This window comes from Pseudophryne corroboree, chromosome 1, assembly GCF_028390025.1.
Source record: "Pseudophryne corroboree isolate aPseCor3 chromosome 1, aPseCor3.hap2, whole genome shotgun sequence".
In the NCBI taxonomy this organism is placed as follows: Eukaryota; Metazoa; Chordata; class Amphibia; order Anura; family Myobatrachidae; genus Pseudophryne; species Pseudophryne corroboree.
In genome coordinates this window covers 732,282,203-732,307,474 of record NC_086444.1, presented here as the reverse complement: position 1 = coordinate 732,307,474, position 25,272 = coordinate 732,282,203, and the positions used below count along the sequence as shown (strand labels likewise).

The 25,272-nt window shown below is 44.2% G+C and overlaps 1 protein-coding gene across 3 annotated transcripts in view; it reads right to left on the bottom strand.

Moving 5' to 3' along the window:
- The window catches only part of MAST3 (microtubule associated serine/threonine kinase 3), a 310,520-nt gene that overhangs the window by 252,569 nt on the left and 32,679 nt on the right, over positions 1-25,272 (bottom strand). For 2 of the 3 annotated variants that reach the window (XM_063915977.1, XM_063915987.1), the window contains exon 2: positions 24,783-24,872. The exons of the other annotated variant lie outside the window; for it this stretch is intronic. In XM_063915977.1, the coding sequence (XP_063772047.1) occupies positions 24,783-24,872 (90 nt within the window). The remainder of the gene's footprint in view (positions 1-24,782; positions 24,873-25,272) is intronic. 3 annotated transcript variants of the gene reach the window in all.

The window sequence follows — 25,272 nt, the reverse complement described above, 5'->3', positions numbered from 1 at the left end:
GCTGACAAACCTAAATCGAGCTACTGTAGTCCAAATCCACACTAAATTGTACTCTTGTCACCCTTAGATACAGTTATGTGGTGGTGTACAGTTGTACTTCTGTTTGTCCACATCTTTTATGATTGGCAGCCACGAGCACTGGTTTTGTCCATCACATTGACCATAAATCATTTTCTTTGGTCCTTGACCACCAACCCGAGGCACTCCTGCAAGAGCTGCGGGGTAACCCAGGGTGCCACGGCCCACAGTTTGAAAACCACTTGTCTAACCAGTTGCCATCATTGGTAATAATGTGTCTACATGTTTTCTGCAGACAGGGAGCTGTGTCATATTTTCCTGGGTTGTTCACAGAACAATAATGTTTCAGTTTGGATGATTTTACATATTATGAAAGAATTATAATTGTTAGTAACATTTACTGTATATAGGGCCTGATAAAGAGATGTACGCAAACCCGTTGGTTTGAGTACTGTACTTCTCCAAAGGAGGGTGGACTGAGCCAGGGCCGGTTCTAAGATTTGTGGCGCCCCGGGCAAAATATGGGGGTGTGGCTTCAATTGGGGGCGTGGTCACGACGCTGCAAGAAAATAAATAAATAAATAAAAAGAATACTTACCATCCCCGTTCCTGATCCAGACCCCCTCCGCCGGCGGCACCGCTCTTCTCCCCTCTCTCTTCGATCTATGGGAGAGACGTTATTACGTCTCTCCCATAGAACAGCATAGACACTAGAGGTCAATTATGACCCCTAGTGTCTGTGCCACTATGCTGTGCGGTGCGCGATGACGTCATCGCACATCGCACAGCAAAGGTCCTCTACACGAAGGGAAACTAGACCGTAGCGTCTAGTTTCCCTTCATGGAGAGGACCTTTGCTGTGCGGTGCGCGATGACGTCATCGCGCACCGCACAACTAAGGTCCTCTCAATGAAGGGAAACTAGACGCTACGCGTCTGGTTCCCTTCAAAGCGGGGGGGGGGGGGGGGGCACAGTGGCGGATCTTGCCCTGGTGCGGCGCCCTCCGGATGGCGCCAGCGCCCTCCGGATGGCGCCAGCGCCCTCCGGAAGGCGGCGCCCCGGGCAAAAGTACCGCTTGCCTGTGGCAAGAACCGCCACTGGACTGAGCATGTGCAGGACCCATTCTGCACATACTTTAGATTTTACTTAGACTTCATTGTTGTTAGCGAGCTGTGACAGCCAAAGGCAGGGATTCTCTAATAATCGCACGCCACTGGAGTCGGTTTAGGGCAGCTTACATGGCATAATTAATATGGAAGTGCAATGGATGAAGGTCTTGGGCAATCTGCTTTAGCAATGTTGTCTTTGGCACATCATCTGCTAGTTTCCATCCATCTGGGCGTGTGTTATTTAGGCACTGGTATGGTATTATTTTAAGCTACACTCTGCAGAAATATCTGAACCACTTCAAACATACCTCCCAACTGTTCCGAGTTTTGCGGGACAGTCCCGTATTTTTAGGAGTGTCTCGCTCTCCCGCCCGTGGGCCACAGTGTCCCATGGTGTGGGGGGGGGGGGCATCTGGGAAGCTCCTGCACTCACTGCTCTGCCTAGCAGAGCAGCGGTGAATAGACGCTGTCTCTATTCACTAGAGGTGAAGGGACAGGGGGCATGCCAGCAGCTCATAGAGCGCTGGCCGTGCCCCCATAGGCCACTCCCTCTTTTCAGGTGGGCACGACTTTGCCACGCTAGAGTGTGTCTCTTGCACTTCTCCCAATGTTGGGAGGTATGCTTTAAATGCTGTATTTTAATATAGGATTCAATTATGGGTTGGTCTTGGCACAGTTTTCCAATGTTTTAATTTCTCATCATGTGCAGAAAAGCTTCTGCGTGATTGCACTCAGTGCCCACTAAGCCTGATTGACAGGCTGCCGGCATTTGGGGGGGAGGGGTGTTTTTTTTTAGCTTTGTCAGGGTTCCCGAAAATGGGGGGGTGTTGCCCCCATTTTCTGGGAGTGCCGAGGTCAGGGCTTGTAGTTTTACTGGCCCCGGCTGAGTAGTAGCAAGATGCAGCAACGAAATCAGGCCCATATAACCACCATTTTATGCAGTGCTGTGCAGAGAATACAGTATTTGTCATTCACATCATTCTTTGCCCCAGTGGAACTTACAGCCTGAATTCCAAACACACAAGAAATTACATCAGAACCAATTAACCTACCAGTATGTTTTTGGGGTGTAGAAGGAATAGAGAGCACCCAGCAGAAACCCATACAGACAGGGAGAACATACAAATTCCAAATGATAAGAATATTTTCTGCAACATGTCCACATTTAGGGGTATATTCACCATGAAAAAATTGTGCAATAAGTATTTTTAGTTTTCAATTCTCACCGAATTATCTCACAATATTTTCATTATACATCATGCCTCCAGAAGAGAAAATGATCACTTCCGAAAACTGCTTTTGGAGAAAACAGCTTTTCGAAAAGTGATAATTTTCCCCTCTGGCTGCCCTGTGTTCTTCATGCAGCACCCGAACAAGGGAGTGAATATTATATCATGCGGAGAGGGCACTCACCAGGCTTTAGCATAAAAATTCTAATTTTATTCCAACATCTTTAAAAACACGGTTGACGTTTCGGCTCACGGCAGAGCCTTTTTCAAGACTATATCAGTGCACAAGGCACCCACAAACAATAAAGAGCATATCAAACCATATCTGCTCCACCATAGGTCATATATATACCACTCTTTTCCAATTTCCCGCGTGTGACGTCACCGGAAGTGACGTTACGCTAGTGACTTAAACATCACAATATTCCTCATTAATCCATAATATGAAGGATGATGTCCTCTAAATTATCACTCACCTCATAAATCTAATTAATCACACATTGTCCCACATCAAACCACGGCTCTGAACAGCGCCTTTGCACTAATCTTCCGGTCTGTGGAACGCTACAGCCGGAAGTTTATGCGGTCCATTACAGTCAGCATGCGGCTATCTCACCTAATCAACTATCCACTGTTTCCTACTTCCGGTGCATGGAAAGCACAATCAGGAAGCAATGCGGGTCAGCTCTATTGAAATACTTACCATAGATCACATCTAATATTAAGTAGATATATACGACTCCTTGGTGTGCAGATCAGGGTAGTCCCTCACACATAAAAACAAATTATACAAATTACACAAACACATACATATATACGGTGGAATCTCTTTAAAACTCGCTTTTAACATGCCGAGTCGTTACACGATCAGTGCCTCAATAAAGTATCAAATAAACATAGAAAGTGTATTATTCTCATTCAGCCCTCTAGGAACAACTGTATCCAACTGATGTATCCATTTTACCTCACATTTCAGGAGTTTCAAAGCTCTATTTCCTCCTCTTTCATCAGGTTGTATCCAATCTATCATCATATAACGCAAAGTTGCCAGTTGATGTTTTGCATCCATGAAATGTTGTGCCACTGGTTTATCAGTTGAACCTGTTGAATATGCCAACCTTATGGATGACTGATGTTGGGTCATCCTTTCTCAAAAAGTTCTAGTGGTCTTGCCAACATACATGAGTCCACATGGGCAAGTCAAAATATAAATAATGTGGTCAAGTCAAATGATGTTTCAAGAAGATCTTCCTGCCATTGTGGGGGTGACAGAAAAACTTTCCAGTTAGTAGAGCTCTACAAGTGGTGCATCCTAAACATCGGTAACACCCATTTTGCTGCCTCAACCACAGACCTCCTGGATCCCTTCTGGGGCGTATATTGGGCCATAATAATAAATCCTTTAGGTTTTGGCCTCTGCTTACACTTAGCAATGGTTTCGATCTTTTCAGTTTTTTAAAAGCAGGATCTGTGGCCCCCAAAGGCCAGTGTTTACGGATTGTGCTTTGAGTCTCCTTATAATTCGTATCACACCTGGTCCCTAGGATTATGCGTTCGGTCTGCTTCTGATTGTAACTTGGGTGAGAGCAACCACTTGTAAAGCGTGCTCTAGCCCTGGTGAGGCTCCTTTCAATAGTGGAGGTCTTGTAACCACGTTCCTGAAATTGGTCATAACATTCCTGCAGTTGCAATTTTGCCAACTCTGGCCGAGAGTTATTTCTCATTATTCGGATAAATTGCGAAATTGGCAAATTGGACTTTAGGGCATCCGGATGGTGACTTATAGCCCATAATAGCATATTCCGGTCAGTGGGTTTACGATATAGAGTGTATTCGAGACCACTCTGACCCCTAAAGATTGTTACAGACAAAAAAATAATGGAATCACTATGTATATCAGCGGTAAACCATATTGGGCTATTTAGTTCATTGAGGCATCTGATCATGTCTAAAAATGACTCATGGCTGTCTAGCCAAATCAGAAATATATCATATATAAATGTTTTATAGTAAAAGATCTTATTACCGAAACCACATAGGATATATTCTTGCTCATACTGTTGCATAAAAATGTTAGAATATGGCGGAGCTAAATTCGAGCCCATCGCCGTACCGGCGCATTGGACATAAAAGTCCCCTTGATAAAGAAAATAATTACATTCAAGGACTCTCCTTAATAGCTCCAACATCCATTGTATCTGTGGACCACTATATGGACCCCTAATCATTGCATCTTCAACTGCCTAAGCCCTAGTGCATGAGGAATCACAGTATATAGCGAGCAAACATCCATTGTTGCCAATTCATACTCATGGGGTATTACCCCCAAATATCTCACATCAGCTAGAAAGTGACTAGTGTCCAGTAGGTAACTATCACTTATCTTAACCAAAGGCTGTAAATAGAAATCTAAACATTGTGCAATAGGTTGAAGAATAGACCCCCTGGCCAAAATAATCGGTCAACAAGGGAGGTCTATAAGAGTCTTATGCACTTTCGGCAAAGTGTATATGATAGGGTTTACAGGATGCTCAACAGTAAGAAATGATTTCACATTTTCATCTATCCAATTATTAGTCACCGCTAGAGTGATCAAAGCATCAATCTCTTTTTTAATCCTAGGTAGTGGATTAAAACGTAATTTTTCATAAATGACATCACCAGACAATTGCCTCCTAATCTCTTTATCATAAGAGCTGAAATCTTGCAGCACTATGGCACCGCCTTTATCGGCGTTTCTAATAACCACAGAAGTGTTCTTTTTTTAGTGTTTCTAGTGCCTGTTTTTCAGCCTTAGTTATATTGTCAAATTTTTTTATTGTTTTCAACCATTTTGGATTGACAATCCACAGCTACCATTTTCAAAAAACTCTTTAGGCCAGTACTGTTAGAGGATGGGTCAAAATTACTCTTTATCTTAAATCTCGCAATATCAGAGGCAGTCTCTCTGTCCAATTTATCATAAAATTCCCTTAGCCGCAACTTCCGGCCCATCTATGAACATCTACGGACCATCTAAAGGCGTCCGTTCTACAAGTAGGGATAAAAGACAACCCCTTAGACAAGAGACTACTTTCTGCCGTAGAGAGCGTGTGGGATGAAAGGTTAAATATTACGTTTTCGCCACCCTCCTGTTTCTTGGTCTTCCTCGAGTGGTCCCCCTCCTCGGGTGCGCTCTGATCCTATGTAGCCTCGGCCTCCTCTTTGAGACCTGGTGTGGTGTGGTGCCCTAAAAAAGAGGAACCCGATGGTGGGAGATCATTATAAAACTCTGTATCTGATGAAGAGTTAGAGCTATCACCAACGAATCTATAGTCCCTTATTCCACATCTAAACCTACGTCCCTGGCGAAATTGGCTAGGCCTCTCATTACCAGAAAGCCACCTGTAAACTGAGTGTTTCTGATAATCAACGGTCACACTCTCAAGCTTTTTCCTTTTAAAGGAAATAAGATCACTTTTACATTTATCAATCTGATCCTGCAACCGACCCATCCAGTCATCAGATTTATTAGTCAAGGTTTTGCGTATTGTCACGTTCAAATGTTCTTAATTCAGTATGTAATTTTTGTAATTCTACACCCACTTCTTCAATCACTAAGGCCAATAAATCCAAGGAGCATTTATTTAACACTCCACACCATCTCACACAGAATACAGGGTTACTGTGACCGATGGTGGGAGTGTTACTTACTCTAAAACCTCGCGGAATAAACTTCTTCCTATAGTATTCCGACAAAAATTGATCATGAAGAGTCAGGTCTATTTCCCTTTTCTTTAAACGGGTAAGTTTCTGAAAAAGATCTATAGGAGTGTCAGACACTATGCGTTCAAATTCCAATTGGTCAAATAAAATCTTATCCACCTCATTATCAGTCAGACTTATTTGAATATTCTCTGCTTCACTAAGCGATTGTTCATCAAATATAGTGCAACCCTGTGCCATAATGCAAGTTTATATCCCACTGGAATCGGAAAGATCCAATAAACACCAATTCGTACCAATAGTCAATGAATATTACAACCAATTAAAGCAAGAACAAACATATTATATATATATATATATATATATATATATATATACATACATTATATTCACTAAATAGCCGTGGCCCCCCCCTCCCCCCTCCCCCGCTACCGGCTCCTGCATAAGGGGTGCCCGGCTGCAGGGGACATCACAGTGCACTCTGTCCCCCGCTACCCGCAGTTACCCGGCGGCGGAGATTACATCAGTGCGTTCCCCTCCTCCGCCCCCCCCCCTGCCGCTGGGGCTGCCCGCATTGCCCGGTGGTGGAGATTACATCAGTGCGCTCCCCCCCTCTGTCCCACGCTGCTGGGAGATTACAGTCATTGCGGCTCCCCCCTCAGTCCTGCCCATACCAGCCGTTTAGCACAGGGGCTGCCCGGATGCAGAGATCGCTCTGCAGCCGCAGACCACCTACCCCTGCTGCACAAAATACCGTGTAAACTGCTGAGATTCAGAAGCTGTTTGCCATCTCAGGATGGTTTGATGAATTTGATGAATGTCCAATTTCTAGTTTTTCTACATCTCCAGGGGAGTGTAGAAATTGTGACATTTAAGTGGTAATGAATATGCCCCTTAGATACATAGGTTTGGTGTTGCTTCATCCTTAATCAGGACTTCCAGATATTTATCAGGTAACATGAATCTTATTGAGAATACTTTCTTTTTCATCTATAGGCTAATGTGGGGCATTTGATAATTCTGCCTGAGGTCCATTCAGTGTCCCAGTCCATAGTATAAGGCAGTGGTTCCCAAACTGTGCGCCGAAGCCCCCTGGGCAGAGGCGTCACCGGGTGGGGTGACACTCGGTGCGCACCCCTGATCCCCTGCCGCGATCGCGGCAAAAGGGGGCGTGGTCTTCCGCTTAGGGGGGCGTGGCTTCGTGGGGATCCTGGAACCGTCACTCTGGGGGCGTGCCCAGCATCTCTGGAGATGCTGGGCTTCCCCCAGAGACAGTCTCCGTGCGCTGTCGGCTCTTCTTCTATGACAGAAGCCGGGTGCTGTAGGAGACTTTCTCACTGCAGCACCTGGCTCCTGTCACTGCGGAGGAGCTGACATTTGGTGTCACCCCCTCCACGTGTCACACCCAGGTGCGGCCCGCACCCCCCGCACCCGCCTTGTGATGCCACTGCCCCTGGGGTCCCTCGGGATACTTGCAGAGGTGCCCTGGATTGGTGGCCAGGCCCAATTCAAATTATTTATGGACAACTTAATAGGGGAAATCAGTGCTGGTGGCTTTCAATAGTAAAATATGAGGACAAACAAAAATAAATCATACCCCTCACCACATAACTGACCATAGGGATGACCTATGAACACAATTTACTCAATTTAAGATTTTTTCTGAATTTCTCAATAAGAAACTATTGGCCACTGTAGGGTGCCATGATTCAAAAGAGTTTGGAAAGCACTGGTGTAAGGTCAAATAATGTTTAAACAAGTTTGGAGCATAAGCTATTTCTGAGACAGTAGGTGCAGTAAATGTCAGTAAGTCATTGTATATATTTTTCAAAATGTGTTTATCCATGGATCAAAGAGATGTGGTATTTAAGGCCGCAAAATTAACAAACCAATATTATTAATGTGCGGGAAAGTTAGGTGTATCCAGTTTTGGTGTAAAAAAGCGATACTTGCCTATATAATGTTTCTCCTCTCTCTCAGAGAGTAGATGCAGCGGGCCTCTTTGGGGGATGGGCCAGGCTCTCATATCATTAGGCCCACCACCTCGCTGCAAGATGCAGTTAATAACAGATCCTCAAGGAAAGGGTGGGGCTAAAATTATGCAATTTGCAACATTTAGCAGCACCCCTCCATAATTTCTAGTATTATTTCCCCATCCTGCCCACTTCACTAGGAAGCAACAATTGGGAGCCTCCCACAACCTCCAGCAGAGTAGGAAAGAAGAAAGAAGGGGTAACGGCTGGGGAGCTGAAATAAAAGAGTTAGAAATTAAATTAAAGGGGTAGAAAAGCAATATAGTGCACAGAAAGTGGATGTTTGCTATATTAGAATTATAATTTACAAGTAAATAAAGAATACTAATAATAACAATAACTAATTATAACAATACTCAGTACATATGTAATGGCAGAATTTAGTGCAACAAGAGCCATTTAGACAGTACTGAGGATATTGTTCTTCAGTTCAGCAGCAAGGTGTCCTCAGAAATTATTTTAAAACTACTCTGCACTTTTCTCCTCTCCCCCTGGCAACATTAAAGAGATCTCTCTAATAATGGTAATTTTTAAATCACAAAAGTGTACGACTGCTTTGTAAGCGCTATGACTTCACCTGTGACCTGCCTACTGTTGTTCATTGCATCATTTTGTATAGAAAAGCACACAGATTTGTGGGCTATGATATCAGAGCCTTAAAATGTTCAGCACAATGAGGTGACAAGTAGTCCCACTTACATGGCTGCAGTTTTTGTGGGTTGTAAATAACTGTTAATGAATATATGTGAAAATTGCTAATGATTATTTTGTGTGGTGCCCTCTTATCTGTTGTCTCTAAGATTCCTATACCTACACAGTACATCAAATATGACAGTCCTGCAATGCAGCTTTATGCTTCTTACATTATACAGCCCATGTACTGCACCATAACATTTGCCCAACAGGAGACAAAACGCAAAGTAACACTTTAGTTTGGTATAAACTTTTGCAGTTGGCAAATAACCCTTCAAGTCCAGTGTTCACCACTATACAGGACATGTGGACAAAGGAAGGCTTCTGCAACCTGCGGCGTTCCAGCTGTAGTGGTATGCAGGAACTTGTAGTTCCACAATATCCAGGGAATAACAGGGGCATATTTAGTAAAATAAATTGTGGGAGATCCCCTGAAAACATCCATTTCAATGATTCCGACGAATTTCAAGCATCCCCTGGATTTGTTTAATGGGCACAAGCATGCCACATAGGTTTCTATATGGGGGCTACTATATTGTGAGATTTTTATTGGAGAGGGATCTTTTGGCTGTACATGTGCATTAGAATGGCTGGGTCATCAGCTTATCAGGAAAAGACGATGACTAAAATTGAGCCAAATATCCATTTTTGCTTTGTGAATTTAGTTGGTATTCTTACATCCCAAACACATTTAAAATGTGAGATGTGGTAAATAGGTCTCTTACTATCATCATCAGATTTGTCCTGTACAGCTGAGCATTTACTATGGTCACTAAGGACAAATTCAGTATTTTTATAGCGTCCATTATGACTCACACAAGAATAATTTTCATTACCATATTTTGAGCATATCATCACATGAATTCTTCAGCGAGAGTAGAGTAGGTGTGTAAAGACGCATCTAGGTGCGGTGTTTGGTGTGAGGTTTATAAATGAGGTTGAGTGCTTCTGTTTTGTAGTGTGAGGAAGGTTGTTATGCAGAAGTTTAAATGAATTTATTAGTAGATGCAGCCACTAGGTGGTGCAACTCTTACTAGTTTTCTAGGTTCAGCAATTACAATATGCAACTGAAGTTGTGTATACAAAATGACGTGTGTGTATATAAATATATATAAATTATGTTATATAGTATTATATTGTTGCTACTGTGAAAACATTATTATTATGAACCAAAAATGATTTGCAATGGAAATGTGTAACAAGATGGTATAACAGCCTCATGCCACTGACAGTGCTGATCCTGTGCTTTTTAGAAGTATTGAAAGACTAAGGAAATGCATTATAATAACTATTTTCATAATTTCCGTTATTTGTTCAAGAGCTAACAGTCAACTGATATACCCCATATCCTGTGGTTTGCATGTGTCCAGCGCCGGATTAAGGGAGGGCGCGTCACACACATTAGGGGCCCCCACAGACTGCACATTAGGGGCCCCCACAGACTGCTTTTTAAATCGGAGCAGTCTCCCAACTGAGGAGCTCCGTATAAAGGGCCTGATTCAGACCTGATCACTGTTGCGCAAAATCGTACAGCGACCGATTATCAAATGTGTACGCACCACAATGCGCAGGCGAGTCGCCAAACAGTAACAGGATGGTGCAAAATGTTCGATCATACGGGCGTTTGCAAGGTGATTGACAGGAAGCAGATGTTTGTGGGTGGTAACTGCCCGTTTTCTGGGAGTGTCAGGAAAAACGCAGGTGTTCCCAAGCGTTTTCAGGGAAGGTGTGAGACGTCCGCTCCGGCCCCATTCAGCCTTTTTGTATCACACTGTAGGAGTAAGTCCTGGGCTATGCAGAGACTGCACATTACAGAAAAATCATTAGATGGTGAGTGAGTTGCGAACAGATTTGCAGCTGTCCGCTGTCTTACGGAACTTTTGCACGCTGTACACATGCATTCGCACACTTGCACGGGGCAGGTTTTCTCCCTCTATGGGCAGCGGCTATCTGATCGCAGACTGCTGCAAAAACGAACAGCAGCGATCAGGTCTGAATCTGGCCCACAATCGGTAAAACACGCCGGTGACTCAGTCAGTGTTTCATGGGATTTTCCTTCACTATCCCACAAGGCACTGACTGTGCTGCTGTCACTGGCAAGGATGATGCTGCTCCATGACATCCAGAGTGAGTGAGAGTGTGTATGTGCGAGTGCGCGGAGGGGTGTCTTTGGCAGCAATTTTAGTAGTGGGGGCCCCCACACCTTGTTGTCTCGGGCCACTACCAGCCTTAATCTGGCACTGCGTGCGTCCAGTTTTTTTCACATAACAGTGACAGTAATTTACACTAATGTCACACCCAGATCCAGTCACACTAGCACAAACTCTATGAGGGAATGTTATAGGTTGTACATTTTTTAATAAGTTTAAATTCACCAGAAATCATGGCAAGTCACCAGATGCACTGGTGTAAAAATAATGGGTGCAGTGTGTGCAGCGCACATGGGCGCCTGGGATCCTGGGGGGCCCGCACCGCACACTCTGCACCCATTTTTTCAGTACTCACCTCTCCAGATTCTGGCGTCCTCTGTAAAAGCACCAGGAAAATGGCAATTTTCCCGATATTTTGCACATGCGCAGTAAGGGGAACGATGGTAAAATGGCTGCCACCGCATTTTCCCGGAGCCCTGCGCATATACAGTAGACTATAACATGGTGCTACTATAAATAACTGGTAATAGTAATACTAGCTGTACCGCGAGTCCTGTGGTGAGACACTAGGCTGCCGGTAAAAGAGAGAGAGAGGAGGGGGCCTGGACGGAGTCTGCACACAGGTCCCCTCCTCTCTTTAACGCCCTTGTCGAGATGTATTAGAAGGTGTTAGCGGTTTATGGCAGGTACTGTAAGAAAGGAGAAACTCGCTAGAAAATGGTTAATAACTGGGGTGATATTAATTAACGACAGAAGCACTACAAGTGTTGGTATTAATACACTTCTATTATTAGCTGAAATATTGTTTTCTCCCCCGTCTCATGCCCCATCAGCACATCCTCTCCACTGTGTTTTCTGGAATGTGGGCGACTTAAATTGAATTGTGATGCGAAAACGATTTGTATCCCGTAATAAGCATTTAGGCCAGACATATTTTTGCAGGAGACCCATTGATGCCATTCCTCCTCCTCTTCTACCCTTCACAGTCCTTGGTTAGGTGATTGCTCTACAGCCTCTTATACATTCAAGAAAAGTGGTGTGGTCACCCTGTTCCGTAGAAATTTGCAATACACTTTTTTCTGGAATTTGTTCTTATCCTGCTGGTCATTTTTTGTTGTTGGATGTCTTGATACACATTGAATGCTTCAGTCTCCTCAGTCTCTATGTCCCTATATCCCAGATGCTCCTCCAATGAGATAATCCTAATGTGATTTATTTGTGGGTGGGGTAGGAGAGGGGGCACATAAATACAGTTGACTCACCAAAATTGGACAAGTCCACTCCATTGTTGCTGTCATCATCTAACAGGCATGAGGGATTTTTTTCTATCTAAAAATAGACATGACTCATCCCTGACACTTGCGCAATGACAGCTAATATATTCTGTGGTCATTGCTCTTCTGGAGGATAGACTGCTTTCTCCTTTCTCATGCCCTATGTTCCATAATAGTTAGTGCCCACATCTATGACATAGTTAATTCAGACCATGCCACTGTGTCCCATGCTATCACCTTGCGTTCTCTGGTATTGGCCCATGGCAATGACATTTTCCCTCGTATCTTTACCAATGTGATGATTTTTAGTATTTTTTGATGGCCAGATGTTCATTTTTGTGGATGATAACATTATCCACTAGGATTCCTCATTGCTGTTTTATGATACTGCGAAGGAGGTTATGAGGGGACACACCATGGCCAGTCATACAAGGTGTAATAACATTAGTCAATTTATATATAACACTTCAACATATCTTCCATACAGTACTACTTTTATTGCTTATGTTGATGTCCCATCTGGGGCCAATTTAGCCATTTATACATCTGAATAACAAGTATTAGAGAATTATTTGCTGTCTGCTGCACAATGGTCTCTTGACTACACTATAAATCGTTTCTACCATCAAACCTCTTTAGTGACAGGATCATCAAAAATGTGATCATACAGATGTAGCCATGTTCATCTTTGCTGTGATGCGGCATGCTGCATGGCGTGAAGGGCTGCAAATATTCGCAGCTGGTAATCACTCCATTAATTCCTTAGGAATTAACTGTGCAATCGCCGGCTGTGAATAGTCATAACCCAGTGTGCCATGCAGCATGCATCACAACAAAGATGAATATGGCTACATCCTTATGTTGGCGGTTAAATGTTCATCACAGGGTGGTCAATACACTTCCACCTTGGAGATCACAGAATTATTGTTCTCTTAATATTACTGATTATACTCGGCAGCCCCGAATGATCCTGTCCTGCATGAGCGGATGGTCCTCTCTTGCATGACCGTGTATATTACTTGAGGCATGTCTTCCCAAATTGTCTGCTGCCCAAAGAGATCGGGATGTCTGTGTGGAGAGTGCAGTCCTCCACACAGATATCCCACATTAGGACTGTAGCCCAGCCCCCCCCCATCCCCCTACAAGTCTCCTCACCATCCTGCGCAGTCGACCAGCCGGCAATCACCTCTGAGTACCTTGACCACAACTCCGGGTAATCTCGCGGTAACCGGCTGTCCCCACAGCTTCCAGACACAAGACACCAACAACACACGCATCACCATAGAAACCAGCGGGGTTGGCGGACCACATCACGGGCGCAGCACCAGGGATCCCACAAGTACGTTCACCCCTCGGTGACATCAGAAGGGTAATTTAGTGTAACTGGTGGGTATGGGACGCCGGCCATCCAGCCACAACCCCTGACTACAATTTCCAGCAGCACACAAGCATTGGAGCATTTCTAACCTGTCTAGGTTTATCCTACAACAGCATGCAAGCACTAGAGTAATATTGACTGGTTCTATACCAACTGTCTAAACTTACTGTACTTTCTTAACCTTCAAATTTTTATCATCTGATGCATCCGCTCAGTCGTGTTTACACTGAAGCAACACTGTGCACTGTATAAACACCGTGTACCTATGTGTGCATACCACTGTACTTTCCTTTTAGCTTGTGAATTGATTTTATTGCAATATTGTACAAATAAAATAATTTAATCCATACACATAGTGTAGATCTCCATATACACGTTCATACACACAAGGTGAGAACGCTGAACCCCCCCTTGCTGTTACTGTTAAAACAAATGTAGGTTGGGTAACCTATAGGGTTAGCAGCTCCTGAGACCTCAGGTACCTCCCAAAAAAAGTGTAGCGCTGTGTTCCCCCCGATCTCTTCCTAATCTACTAAAGGTTGCCCAGGGGGCAGAAAGTTTAAGAAAGCACACCTGAAAGCTAAACAATATTTCACAATGTTAAAGAAAACATAATCTCTAAAGTAAAAACTTACTGCCCCCCCAAAAAAAATTGCCACCGTGCCATACACCACATCCAGTAGCAAGAAATGGCTCATGCCACGGCATCTGTTTCATGCTCTAGAATGCCTATTACGGAAGCTGGGGCAAAACAAAGTTAGATGTCTTCTTCGGTAACCTCCTTCTTCCACTAAGTCCAGTAGAGGTGTCAGCTTTGAAGCAAATAAATCAGTGCCCCCCCCAAAAAAAAGTACACTAAGGCTGAAGAACAAACTGTGTTCGCAAATCCCTAAGAAGAGTCTAGGGGTGTGCACGTTAGCGATGTGTGAGTCTGACATTTCTGACATAGAGAAGCCTCCTTCCACTATTTCTGCACCCTCTGAACATGTGAGAATGAGCAGTACAAGTAAAGACGGTGACAAGAAATTGAGGCTGTTACTGTGGAAATGCAACAGGGTGAGGAGGATATATGAGAATTTTGATGATGAGGATGTTCTTTGTGCTAGTCAGCCACCAGTTGCCGTACTTCTTGCCCATGATAAAAAGAAGGACATTGTAATACCCGGGCATAAGACCTAAAATATCTTATGTGTGGAATTTTTACTCAAATCCTGACACAAGTCAAGCCATCTGTGCCATTTGTGAAGCCAAGTAGAGACATAAACCATATAGGAACCTTCTCCTTGTTACATCATTTGGAGTGAGTTCATGCAAAGCATTTGGGAAAATCTGAAATATTCCAGAAAATAAAAGCAAGCAGTCCAGCATCAGCTAGCTCCCAGCTCTCAGCTAAATCCCAGCACATGCAATCTCCACCACCAACACCTTCATCATCAATCTCCTCATTCATGATCAGAGGTAGTCCTGCAAGCAATTTGCAAAGGCTAACTGACTCCTTCCCTATCCAGGGTTCCTAAGAAGTATCCTTGCTTGCTAGAACTGCTGCTGGAGGTCCCAGAAAGGGACCAAGAAGACTAGTAGTTAAAAACAACTGACTGTGAAACAATCCTTCTCAAGAAGAGGCAAGTATAAAAGCTGCCGTCCAGTTGCAAAGCAGATCACTGAAGTCATGATGGCTATGCTAGTAATAGATCTGTGTCCAATATCTGCAATCAATGCATCTGGTTTTAGACAGTTAATTAAGGTCTCCACTACCAAATTCTATCTCGGTTTCATTTTACCAGAATAATAATTCCTCGCCTGTACCGGGAGGTTAAAAAGAAAATAATATTTCTTGGCCAAGAAAATGCCATTGTACCCACTATCCACTTAACAACAGATATGTGGACAAGTGGTGGTGGTCAAACTAAAGATTACATGACTGTGACATCCCACTTGGTGGATGTATCACCATCAGAAGCAGCAGCAGCATGTAACACAAAACACCAGCTCATTTACAGGCAGGCTACTCTCTGTGTCACTGGCTTTACTAAGAGGCATAACAGTGTCAACCTGTTAGAAAAACTCTGGGATGTGATAGCTACATCATGGCTTACCCTGCTAGCACTCTCCTCAGGATTTGACATTTTCGATAACATAACTAATGTTGTGAGAGCATTACAACTGGGTGAATTTGAACACGTCCCATGTTTTGCGCACAAAATAAACTTGGTGGTACAGATTTATTTTTTTAAATGATGGGGCATGCAGGAAATGCTGTCTGGTGCCTGAAAAATTGCTGGACATTTTTTTCCATTGAGGAACTGCATGTACTCTAGAAGATTGCTGCGGCTGAAAGAACAGTGTAGTGCCACCAACTGAAGCAAGAGGTGATACCCAGGTGAAATTCCACGATTTGTATGCTCCAGAATCGTAACTAGACATGTGACTGTGAGACACTGGCTGCAGAGGCACGCTATCCCAGTGCTGCTCTCCGTAATTGATGTTTTGTGTGTGTGTGGTGCTGCTCTATGTAAATGTGTGTGTGAGTGAGTGAGTGAGTGAGTGAGTGTGTGTGTGTGTGGTGGGGGGGTGCCTTTGCCAGCAATTTTAGTGGTGATGGGGGCCCCCACGATCTCCGTTGCTCTGGGTCCCCACCAGCCTTAATCCAGCCCTAAAGGTGATGCTATACAAATGTCAGACTCAGATGTGGAGATGCTTATTTACATAAGGGTGGCACAGTAGTAAGCATTGCCTCCTCACAGCACTGGAGCTTTGAGTTTGAATCATACCAGTGTGCTGCCTGTTTTGAGTTTATGCTGCTCTTCCAGTATCTGTGGGAATTTCTCCTGTGTGGTTCAGTTTACTCACATGGTCTATAAATAGTATGTTATTCAGAAAGTTATATAAAGTTATGTAAGTTATATAAAGTAGTCCTTATGTGTTTGTGTTCATGTCTATGTGCTTGAAAAGTGGAAATTCCACTCGTATATAAACTGTATGTATGAATAAACTGTCTGGGACTGATACAGAATATATACAGGAGGAATAGAAAATAGCGCTTAATGGGAGTAAAGCAGCCCAAGGTATATTCGGGTGACTCCCAATCACCGAAAAGACTAATGTACAACAACAAATATTGAATAAACCTTTAGGCGCTACCACTTTCTAGAGATCATGTAATGTCCTTAAATATTGGTCTTTAAATGTTAGTTCCAAATAAAGTCACTTGATTCACTTGGACTGTTCCTTCTTCTAAAGGTTCATTCCTCTTCAAGTTAATTTTCTTATATGACGATGTGGTTCATAGAAAGAAAAAAATGGCGTATATAGTGTAGTAATTTAGGTTCAAAGCTGAACTTATTAAATGAACAAAAAAGCATAAAATGATTTTTTCAATTAAAATAATAACTCCACTCTCTGATAAAATTGGAACCGTACAGACAGACAGGTCTGCAGACCTGTTTCTGTCATCCGGAGACTAATCGTGCAGTGTGAAAGATTACATCAGACTTCTTCCAGTGACTTCAAGGATAGGAGAGAGGAGAGAGGAGAGAGAGAGGAGAGAATCCCGAAGAACCTTCCGATTATACTTTCTTCACTGCTCCATGCTGGGAGCTTGACACGGTACGGTTCCAATTTTATCAGAGAGTGGAGTTATTATTTTAATTGAAAAAATCATTTTATGCTTTTTTGTTCATTTAATAAGTTCAGCTTTGAACCTAAATTACTACACTATATACGCCATTTTTTTCTTTCTATGAACCACATCGTCATATAAGAAAATTAACTTGAAGAGGAATGAACCTTTAGAAGAAGGAACAGTCCAAGTGAATCAAGTGACTTTATTTGGAACTAACATTTAAAGACCAATATTTAAGGACATTACATGATCTCTAGAAAGTGGTAGCGCCTAAAGGTTTATTCAATATTTGTTGTTGTACATTTGTCTGGGACTGATGCAGAATGAGTACTGCACCAGTGCTACGACGCTGCCATCTTTGATGTTCTTTGGGTGGCCAGGGGTGCTGCTGTTATGTCTCTCACCTGCAGTACCTCTGAGCAGCCAGGGCTGCTGCTGTTATGTCTCTCACCTGCAGTACCTCTGAGCAGCCAGGGCTGCTGCTGTTATGTCTCTCACCTGCAGTACCTCTGAGCAGCCAGGGCTGCTGCTGTTATGTCTCTCACCTGCAGTGCCTCTGAGCAGCCAGAGCAGCCAGGGCTGCTGCTGTTATGTCTCTCACCTGCAGTACCTCTGAGCAGCCAGGGCTGCTGCTGTTATGTCTCTCACCTGCAGTACCTCTGAGCAGCCAGGGCTGCTGCTGTTTTGTCTCTCACCTGCAGTACCTCTGAGCAGCCAGAGCAGCCAGGGCTGCTGCTGTTATGTCTCTCACCTGCAGTACCTCTGAGCAGCCAGGGCTGCTGCTGTTATGTCTCTCACCTGCAGTACCTCTGAGCAGCCAGGGCTGCTGCTGTTATGTCTCTCACCTGCAGTACCTCTGAGCAGCCAGGGCTGCTGCTGTTATGTCTCTCACCTGCAGTACCTCTGAGCAGCCAGGGCTGCTGCTGTTATGTCTCTCACCTGCAGTACCTCTGAGCAGCCAGGGCTGCTGCTGTTATGTCTCTCACCTGCAGTGCCTCTGAGCAGCCAGAGCAGCCAGGGCTGCTGCTGTTATGTCTCTCACCTGCAGTACCTCTGAGCAGCCAGGGCTGCTGCTGTTATGTCTCTCACCTGCAGTACCTCTGAGCAGCCAGAGCAGCCAGGGCTGCTGCTGTTATGTCTCTCACCTGCAGTACCTCTGAGCAGCCAGGGCTGCTGCTGTTATGTCTCTCACCTGCAGTACCTCTGAGCAGCCAGAGCAGCCAGGGCTGCTGCTGTTATGTCTCTCACCTGCAGTACCTCTGAGCAGCCAGGGCTGCTGCTGTTATGTCTCTCACCTGCAGTACCTCTGAGCAGCCAGGGCTGCTGCTGTTATGTCTCTCACCTGCAGTGCCTCTGAGCAGCCAGGGCTGCTGCTGTTATGTCTCTCACCTGCAGTACCTCTGAGCAGCAAGTGCTGCTGCTATTGGAAGAGTAGTCCCAGCTAGGGTAATCAGGTGGAACATGCTCTCTCATGATTACCTTTTCCAGCTGCAGCACATTTTGTGTATTTGTGTGTGATCTAGTGATTGGCCCTGACCGATGTTAAGTATGAGCTAGTTCTGAGAGTCAGGGCCAGCTATAGTTTTGTCCCAGCTCGTGTTAACTGATGTTGTTCCTAGTCTGTTCCTAGCCAGTTTATTTGGCACAGTTTTGGAGTCCTTGTTTGCTTGGTCCTGTGTCGGAATCCCTGCTGTAGCCGAAGTCTTGAACCTTGCCTGCACCTAATTTCAGTGACCATTTTCCTTGCCATCCATGTGTTCAGGTGAAGTTAACCTGATTCTGTATGCCTATGCCATGTTTCTTCAGTTATCCTGTATGCCTTATTTGGAATTATGCTTCAATACAGTTTTATTTTAAACCATCATCACCTGTCATCTGTGCAACTTCTGTATTTATTTATCTATCCGTGTAACCATCATCCTATCATCTGTAGTCTGCAACTCCAGCATTAACCCATTAAACACCGTAACAACCAGTTTACATAGTGCATCTGCCAGGGTCAGATCGGGATGGAAAACCAGCCTGGGAAATCTATAGAAGCAGCCCTAATGCGGATGGGGTCTGCTGTGGGGGTGGAGTCTGTTGAGGGGGCGGGATTCTGAGTTGGGTGCAGGTGCGGCCTTCCCTGCATCTTTTGCTGCAGTTGCAGCTGTGATTTTTTTGCTAATGATGCTACAATGCCTTTCCTGGTGTACATCCATGCATCCAAGGACAGAGATGCCCACTTTGAGTGTCTATCGATGCTGCAGTCATGCTTTGTGCGTCTTTAGACGCCATCATCAGTCGCACCATTGTAACTTTCACCAGCCCTATGCTAGGTGCAAATAATCAGTCTGAGTTTGGCCTCCAATGTGAGCAATTCACCGTCTCTATATGCAACCACTTTCTGCAACACTTCCACACTACATTACATCTGCTTCAGATTAGCCAACCCCCTGTAACCACATAGGAATGCCCAACACATTTCTAATACACTTCTTGGTGCAGGTGTCTGATTCTGTACAAACACTATCGCGGTGCATGCATGCTTGGTACAACTTAGACGCAAGCGCAGATAATAAACCTTGCACAAGAAAAAAAACACATTGGTCTCCACAGGAAAAAAACACACACCTTGGCCCCCACAGAAAACAATAACATGAATTGGGGAGAAAAAAAAAGTATAATATAGCTTTGGTATTTCAATTTGATTATAGAGTATGGTTCTTATAGCATATGTCATATACAGTAACACATGTGACAGGGAAGGTGTGCGCTCTCAGCTCTGGGCCCCATAGCAGCTGCACTCCCTGCACCTATGGTAGCTACACCCTTGTATATAGCACACATAACTGCGACAGGGAAGGTCGGCCCCACCCATCGCTGTGCCCCATAGCAGCTGCACTGCCTGCTCCTATGGTAACTACGCCCTTGTATATAACACACATAACTGTAACAGAGGAGGTGGGCCCCTCCCAACTCTGGGCCCCATAGCAGCTGCACTCCCTGTACCTATGGTAGCTACACCCTTGTATATAACACACATAACTGTAACAGGGAAGGTGGGCCCCTCCCATCTCTGGGCCCCATAGCAGCTGCACTCCCTGCATCTATGGTAGCTACGCCCTTGTATATAACACATGTGACAGGGAAGGTGGCCCCTCCCATCTCTGGGCCCCCTAGCAGCTCCACTCCCTGCACCTATGGTAGCTACGCCCTTGTATATAACACATGTAACTGTAACAGGGAAGGTGGGCCCCTCCCATCTTTGGGCCCCATAGCAGCTGCACTCCCTGCATCTATGGTAGCTACGCACTTGTACATAACACATGTGACAGGGAAAGTGGCCCCTCCCATCTCTGGGCCCCCTAGCAGCTGCACTCCCTGCACCTATGGTAGCTACGCCCTTGTATATAACACATGTAACTGTGACAGGGAAGGTGGGCCCCTTCCATCTCTGGACCTCATAGCAGCTGCACTCCCTGCACCTATGGTAACTACTTCCTTGTATAAAACATGTTACTGTGACAGGGAAGGTGGGCCCCTCCAACCTCTGGGCCAGTAGCGGATCTTGCCACGGGCAAGCAGGACTTTAGCCCGGGGCGCCACCTTACGGAGGGCGCCGCACCAGGGCAAGATCCGCTGCTGCTGTGCCCCCGCTGCCCGTTGCCCCCCGCTGCCGCTGTGAAGAGAAACTAGACGCGTACGCGTCTAGTTTCCCTTCGTGGAGAGGTCCTTTACTGTGCGGTGCGCGATGACGTCATCGCGCACCGCACATCATTTCAGTCTGTACAGGGGGTGTAAATGACCATGCCCCCTGTACGTAGCCACGCCCCTATTGTTGCCCAGGGCGCACAGCGCCCAAGAACCGGCCCTGCTCTGGGCCCCACAGCAGCTGCACTCCCTGCACCTATGGTAGCTACGCCCTTGGTCCCAACTACCCTGATTTCAAAATGAGCAAAGATTTCCCTATCAAAAACACTTAGGTCACTAACTGTATGTGGTTATTTTGGATATCGTTCAAAAACTCTCGATTAGCTGCTGTGCATGGATATTACACCAGAGGGCAGAAGATGTGTAACAGGTTGTACACAACAGGTTTCTCAGGAAAATATTGATCACTTTGATACTGTAGAGGTTTCTGAAGCTCATGCAGCAAATATGATACAGTTGCCATTATAGAGCTAGTCTGGTGTTACAAGTTCCAGGGAGCAGTGTTAAAATACACTACCAATGACAGAAGAAGAACTTCCTGTTTCTAGAAAAAAAAGGGGTCGATACATAATAACCTTGAGTACCACACTAAAAAACACTGAGCAGGACAGTCCCAGCATGGTTGTGTCTATGTTACCATCGTGCTCAGGACCTGGAAGTGACAAAACGAGAGGGCAGGAGAGAACTTCCGCCCTTACAGCACCTAAATGTTTTCTGCGTTCTCCGTTCGTTTGGGGTAATTTTTTTTTAATATGCAGCATTGGACGGTCGCCGCGTTTCGAGCTCGGTGTCTCACTTCGCTCGCCACACTTTACTATTCCAAATAGATTGTGACATGGGCCCAGGGGGTTATGGGAAAGGTCCTATCCACGAAGGTAAAATAGATGCTACCGTCCCAGTATAAGGTGGCTACCCTGTCCTCCCGTAGTTACCACATTGGTTTAATCATGCACAGCTTAGAAAATAAATAAATAGTAAAACCTCTGTAGATTTAAGAAAAAAATAAAAATAAAATGTACTAGATAAAAACCGTGCATACAAAATGAGTATATCATACTGTGCGTGATGCAGCAAGCATCGTATTTTGATTGCAATGCATCCCGCCACTCATCACATGCATAATGGCATTTACCTTACCTCCCATCATCTGGTTCAGGCAATGCAGGACCCTGTTGCACGGCTAAGACGGGTGCGTCTGAAAAGGGGTGTGGCCTATGGAAAATCGGGCATGGCTTCGAGGGAGTACCGCGATCGCGAGTCATGCCACCGTTTTGTTACTCTGTGAGCTGCTGGCATGTCCCTGGTCATTCTGTGTCCTGCGAATAGATGCTTTGCGCATGTGCACAGGAGCCTCCCAACTCCCCACCACCACCACCACCGCGGGGCACTGTGGTCCGCAGGTGCGACTGTCTCTCAAAAATCGGGACAGTTGGATGGTATGCGTTACTAGCACTGTATGCTTGAAGAAATACTCTAAGGACAGCTCTCCCTGTAAGAGCTGTCCTTTGCGATAGAAAGAAGGGCTTCTGGATTTATGACCCGCGAGTCCTGCACATGCGTCGAGTGATGCACATGTTGCGGGGCATGCTGGGAGGGATATGATTAGATCCCTCTCAGAGGGAAATGCGGAGAGTAGCACATAGGCTTGTATTGGGTAAAGCTAGCTAAAGATGGCATTACCCATTGGGTCCACGCTCCAGAATGTATCGCATTCCAGAGCTTGGTGCATATGAGAAAAGTGCATTTTCGGAGGTGTTGCCACATTTTTAGCTTTGCGGCATTCTTCCCATTATCATGTACATCTCTGATCTGTACTTTTTACCACATTACACTCCAGTTGATTCCATGCAATAGTTCTACAACTGGAACATCTGGTCCTCTATGACATCAACCTTAGATTGATTTTTAATATGATATATATATAATATAGTGCAGAGATTCAGCAGCACTCAAGCAGACTTGAACAAAAGGTTTACGGCAACTGACCCTTTATTGTCATCCTACGGCGTTTCGGGGTATCACCCCGTCGTCAGGGAACGCTATGTCCCTGACGACAGGGTGTTACCCCGAAACACCGTAGGATGACAATAAAAGGTAAATTGCAGTAAACCTTTTGTTCAAGTCTGCTTGAGTGCCGCTGAATCTCTGCACTATATCGGGTAGGGGCCGCATACTCACGGAGGGCACCGTAACATTTATACATTGAAATCCCTTGTTGAGTGCCGGCTGAATATAATTATACTTTATATATATATATATATATATATATATATATATATATCTCTTACAGTTATTTTTCTTGAGACATGGCACAAACTGCTGTTATTGGCAGAAGAATACCAAACCAATGACCATAGTTTAAAATATCTTTGTTCTAACCATAAAATTCTGAAATATTTGCATATATCTTGTAATTAATTTTAAGGCAACTTGTAATTCAATAGTATGTCTGTAAGAGACTTTCATGGTCATTTTATCATAGACCAAGTTATAGTTGACGTCACCAGAATTCTGGTCACAAGCACGTTATCTAGCAAATTACATTACAGGTAGGGTTGTTGTTTTATTTGCTATATATGTGGATGATGTAGAGTGCACCAAACAGGTGGTACCGTCTTGGGTCTAAAAGCATATTTTCATAATTTGTTATCATTGCTATATTTCTCTCTTTGTTTCATGCTCTCCATATATTATTCAGTACAGTATCTGTGCAGGTTTTTTTCTATTAGTGCTTTCCAATGTTCTTCCTTTTAGTTCTGTAAACACTTCACATTTTCACAGAGATGAAATGACAGCCATGAAGGAGTTAACCTCCCTTGTCTGCATGGAGATTCCCCTCTCCTCCTCCTGTTAATGCTGTAATCACTCTACAGCGACTATACCCCTTATTTCCCTGTTAGCCGGGAGCTGGATGGTGTTTCCCTGGAAACGCCATGGATTTCTTCCCATCCTTGTTATATCTGCAACCACTGCACTGTAGAAGAGGGACATCCGTCCCCCTGTATGTGACATTTCCTCTTGTAGAATTTGCTTTACTGGCAAGCCGCCAGCTGTCAGGGAATTAGTGTGTATGCTCTGTGGCCTAGAGATCATTAGGAAACACACCGGAAGACAGTGTGCAGCTCAGGACCACCAGACAAATCATAGAATTACTGTGATTTTCCTATAGCCTTTTAAATGAAGCAAAAAGCAGCTTTTGGTCTTGTGACAAACCAATGCAAAATTAATATGTTATGTATTTGGAGAGTTGCTTTTCTTATTGCTTTAGATATATGCAATACATTAATGTCTCAATTAATTAGTGTTATCACTAAGTGACAGAACTAATAATAATGTGTGTTTACAGTCTTGTTCATAGACAATATAAACAGATGCACATTTCACAACCATACAACTATTTGTGTCAAACTATTGTATACAGCTGCATTTGCATATAATGGATATGTAATGCTTTTTACAGAGAACACTACAAATTATACATTTCAGCTGTTCAAGTAAACAGCATATTAAAATAGCATGCAAGCATAAGACATCATATATATATATATATATATAGTGTGTGTGTGTGTGTGTGTATAAATATATATATATATATATATATATATATATATATACTGTATATATAAATATAGCCAAAGACTGGCCACACTCATTAATAGTCCATCCATGTGGAGTGCACGGTACATATAAATATTGTATACAGATCCCAAAGAACCAGCACTTCCTTTCTATTATATACAGAGAGAGTGGGAGTGCCCAGATTGTTTAATGAAAATACTGTGGTTGATAAGGTGATTGGCAAAGGAATACATTTTCACTATATCACTATGAACAAGTTAGTACTGTAGCTCATGTACTATACAGCTGTGGGCTTCTTACCTCCATGGGTGTAGGGTTTGCAGGGGACTGTTTGGGCTGCAGGGGCTACAGGGACTGAGCAGAGTCGGACTTTGGCTGTTCGGAGACAAACTGTAAAGGAAGAGCAAATTCAGCACCAGGGGACCCTTCATACAGTTCATTGCTGCCTAACGACACAAAAATACTTTGACACGCACTTACCTTCAGACTGACTCAGCTATACAGTACGTACACACTATTACGGTACATATACATAGGCTTACCATACTATCCCTTTAAACCCGGGGCACTCATGGATTACACAGGTTCTGTGTCTGATTAAAACCAGGTGAAATGCAGGCTTGCAGTCAGCCAGCCACAGAACCTGTGTAATTCATTAGTGCCCTGGTGGATAAGTCTACATACTGTATATAGCTAAACCGTTCAGGCTCCCATAAATATAGTCATAGTCACATACAAAATAAAAGAATGGTGAAGAGCTGGTTACCTACATTTTAATAGCTTGCCTTAA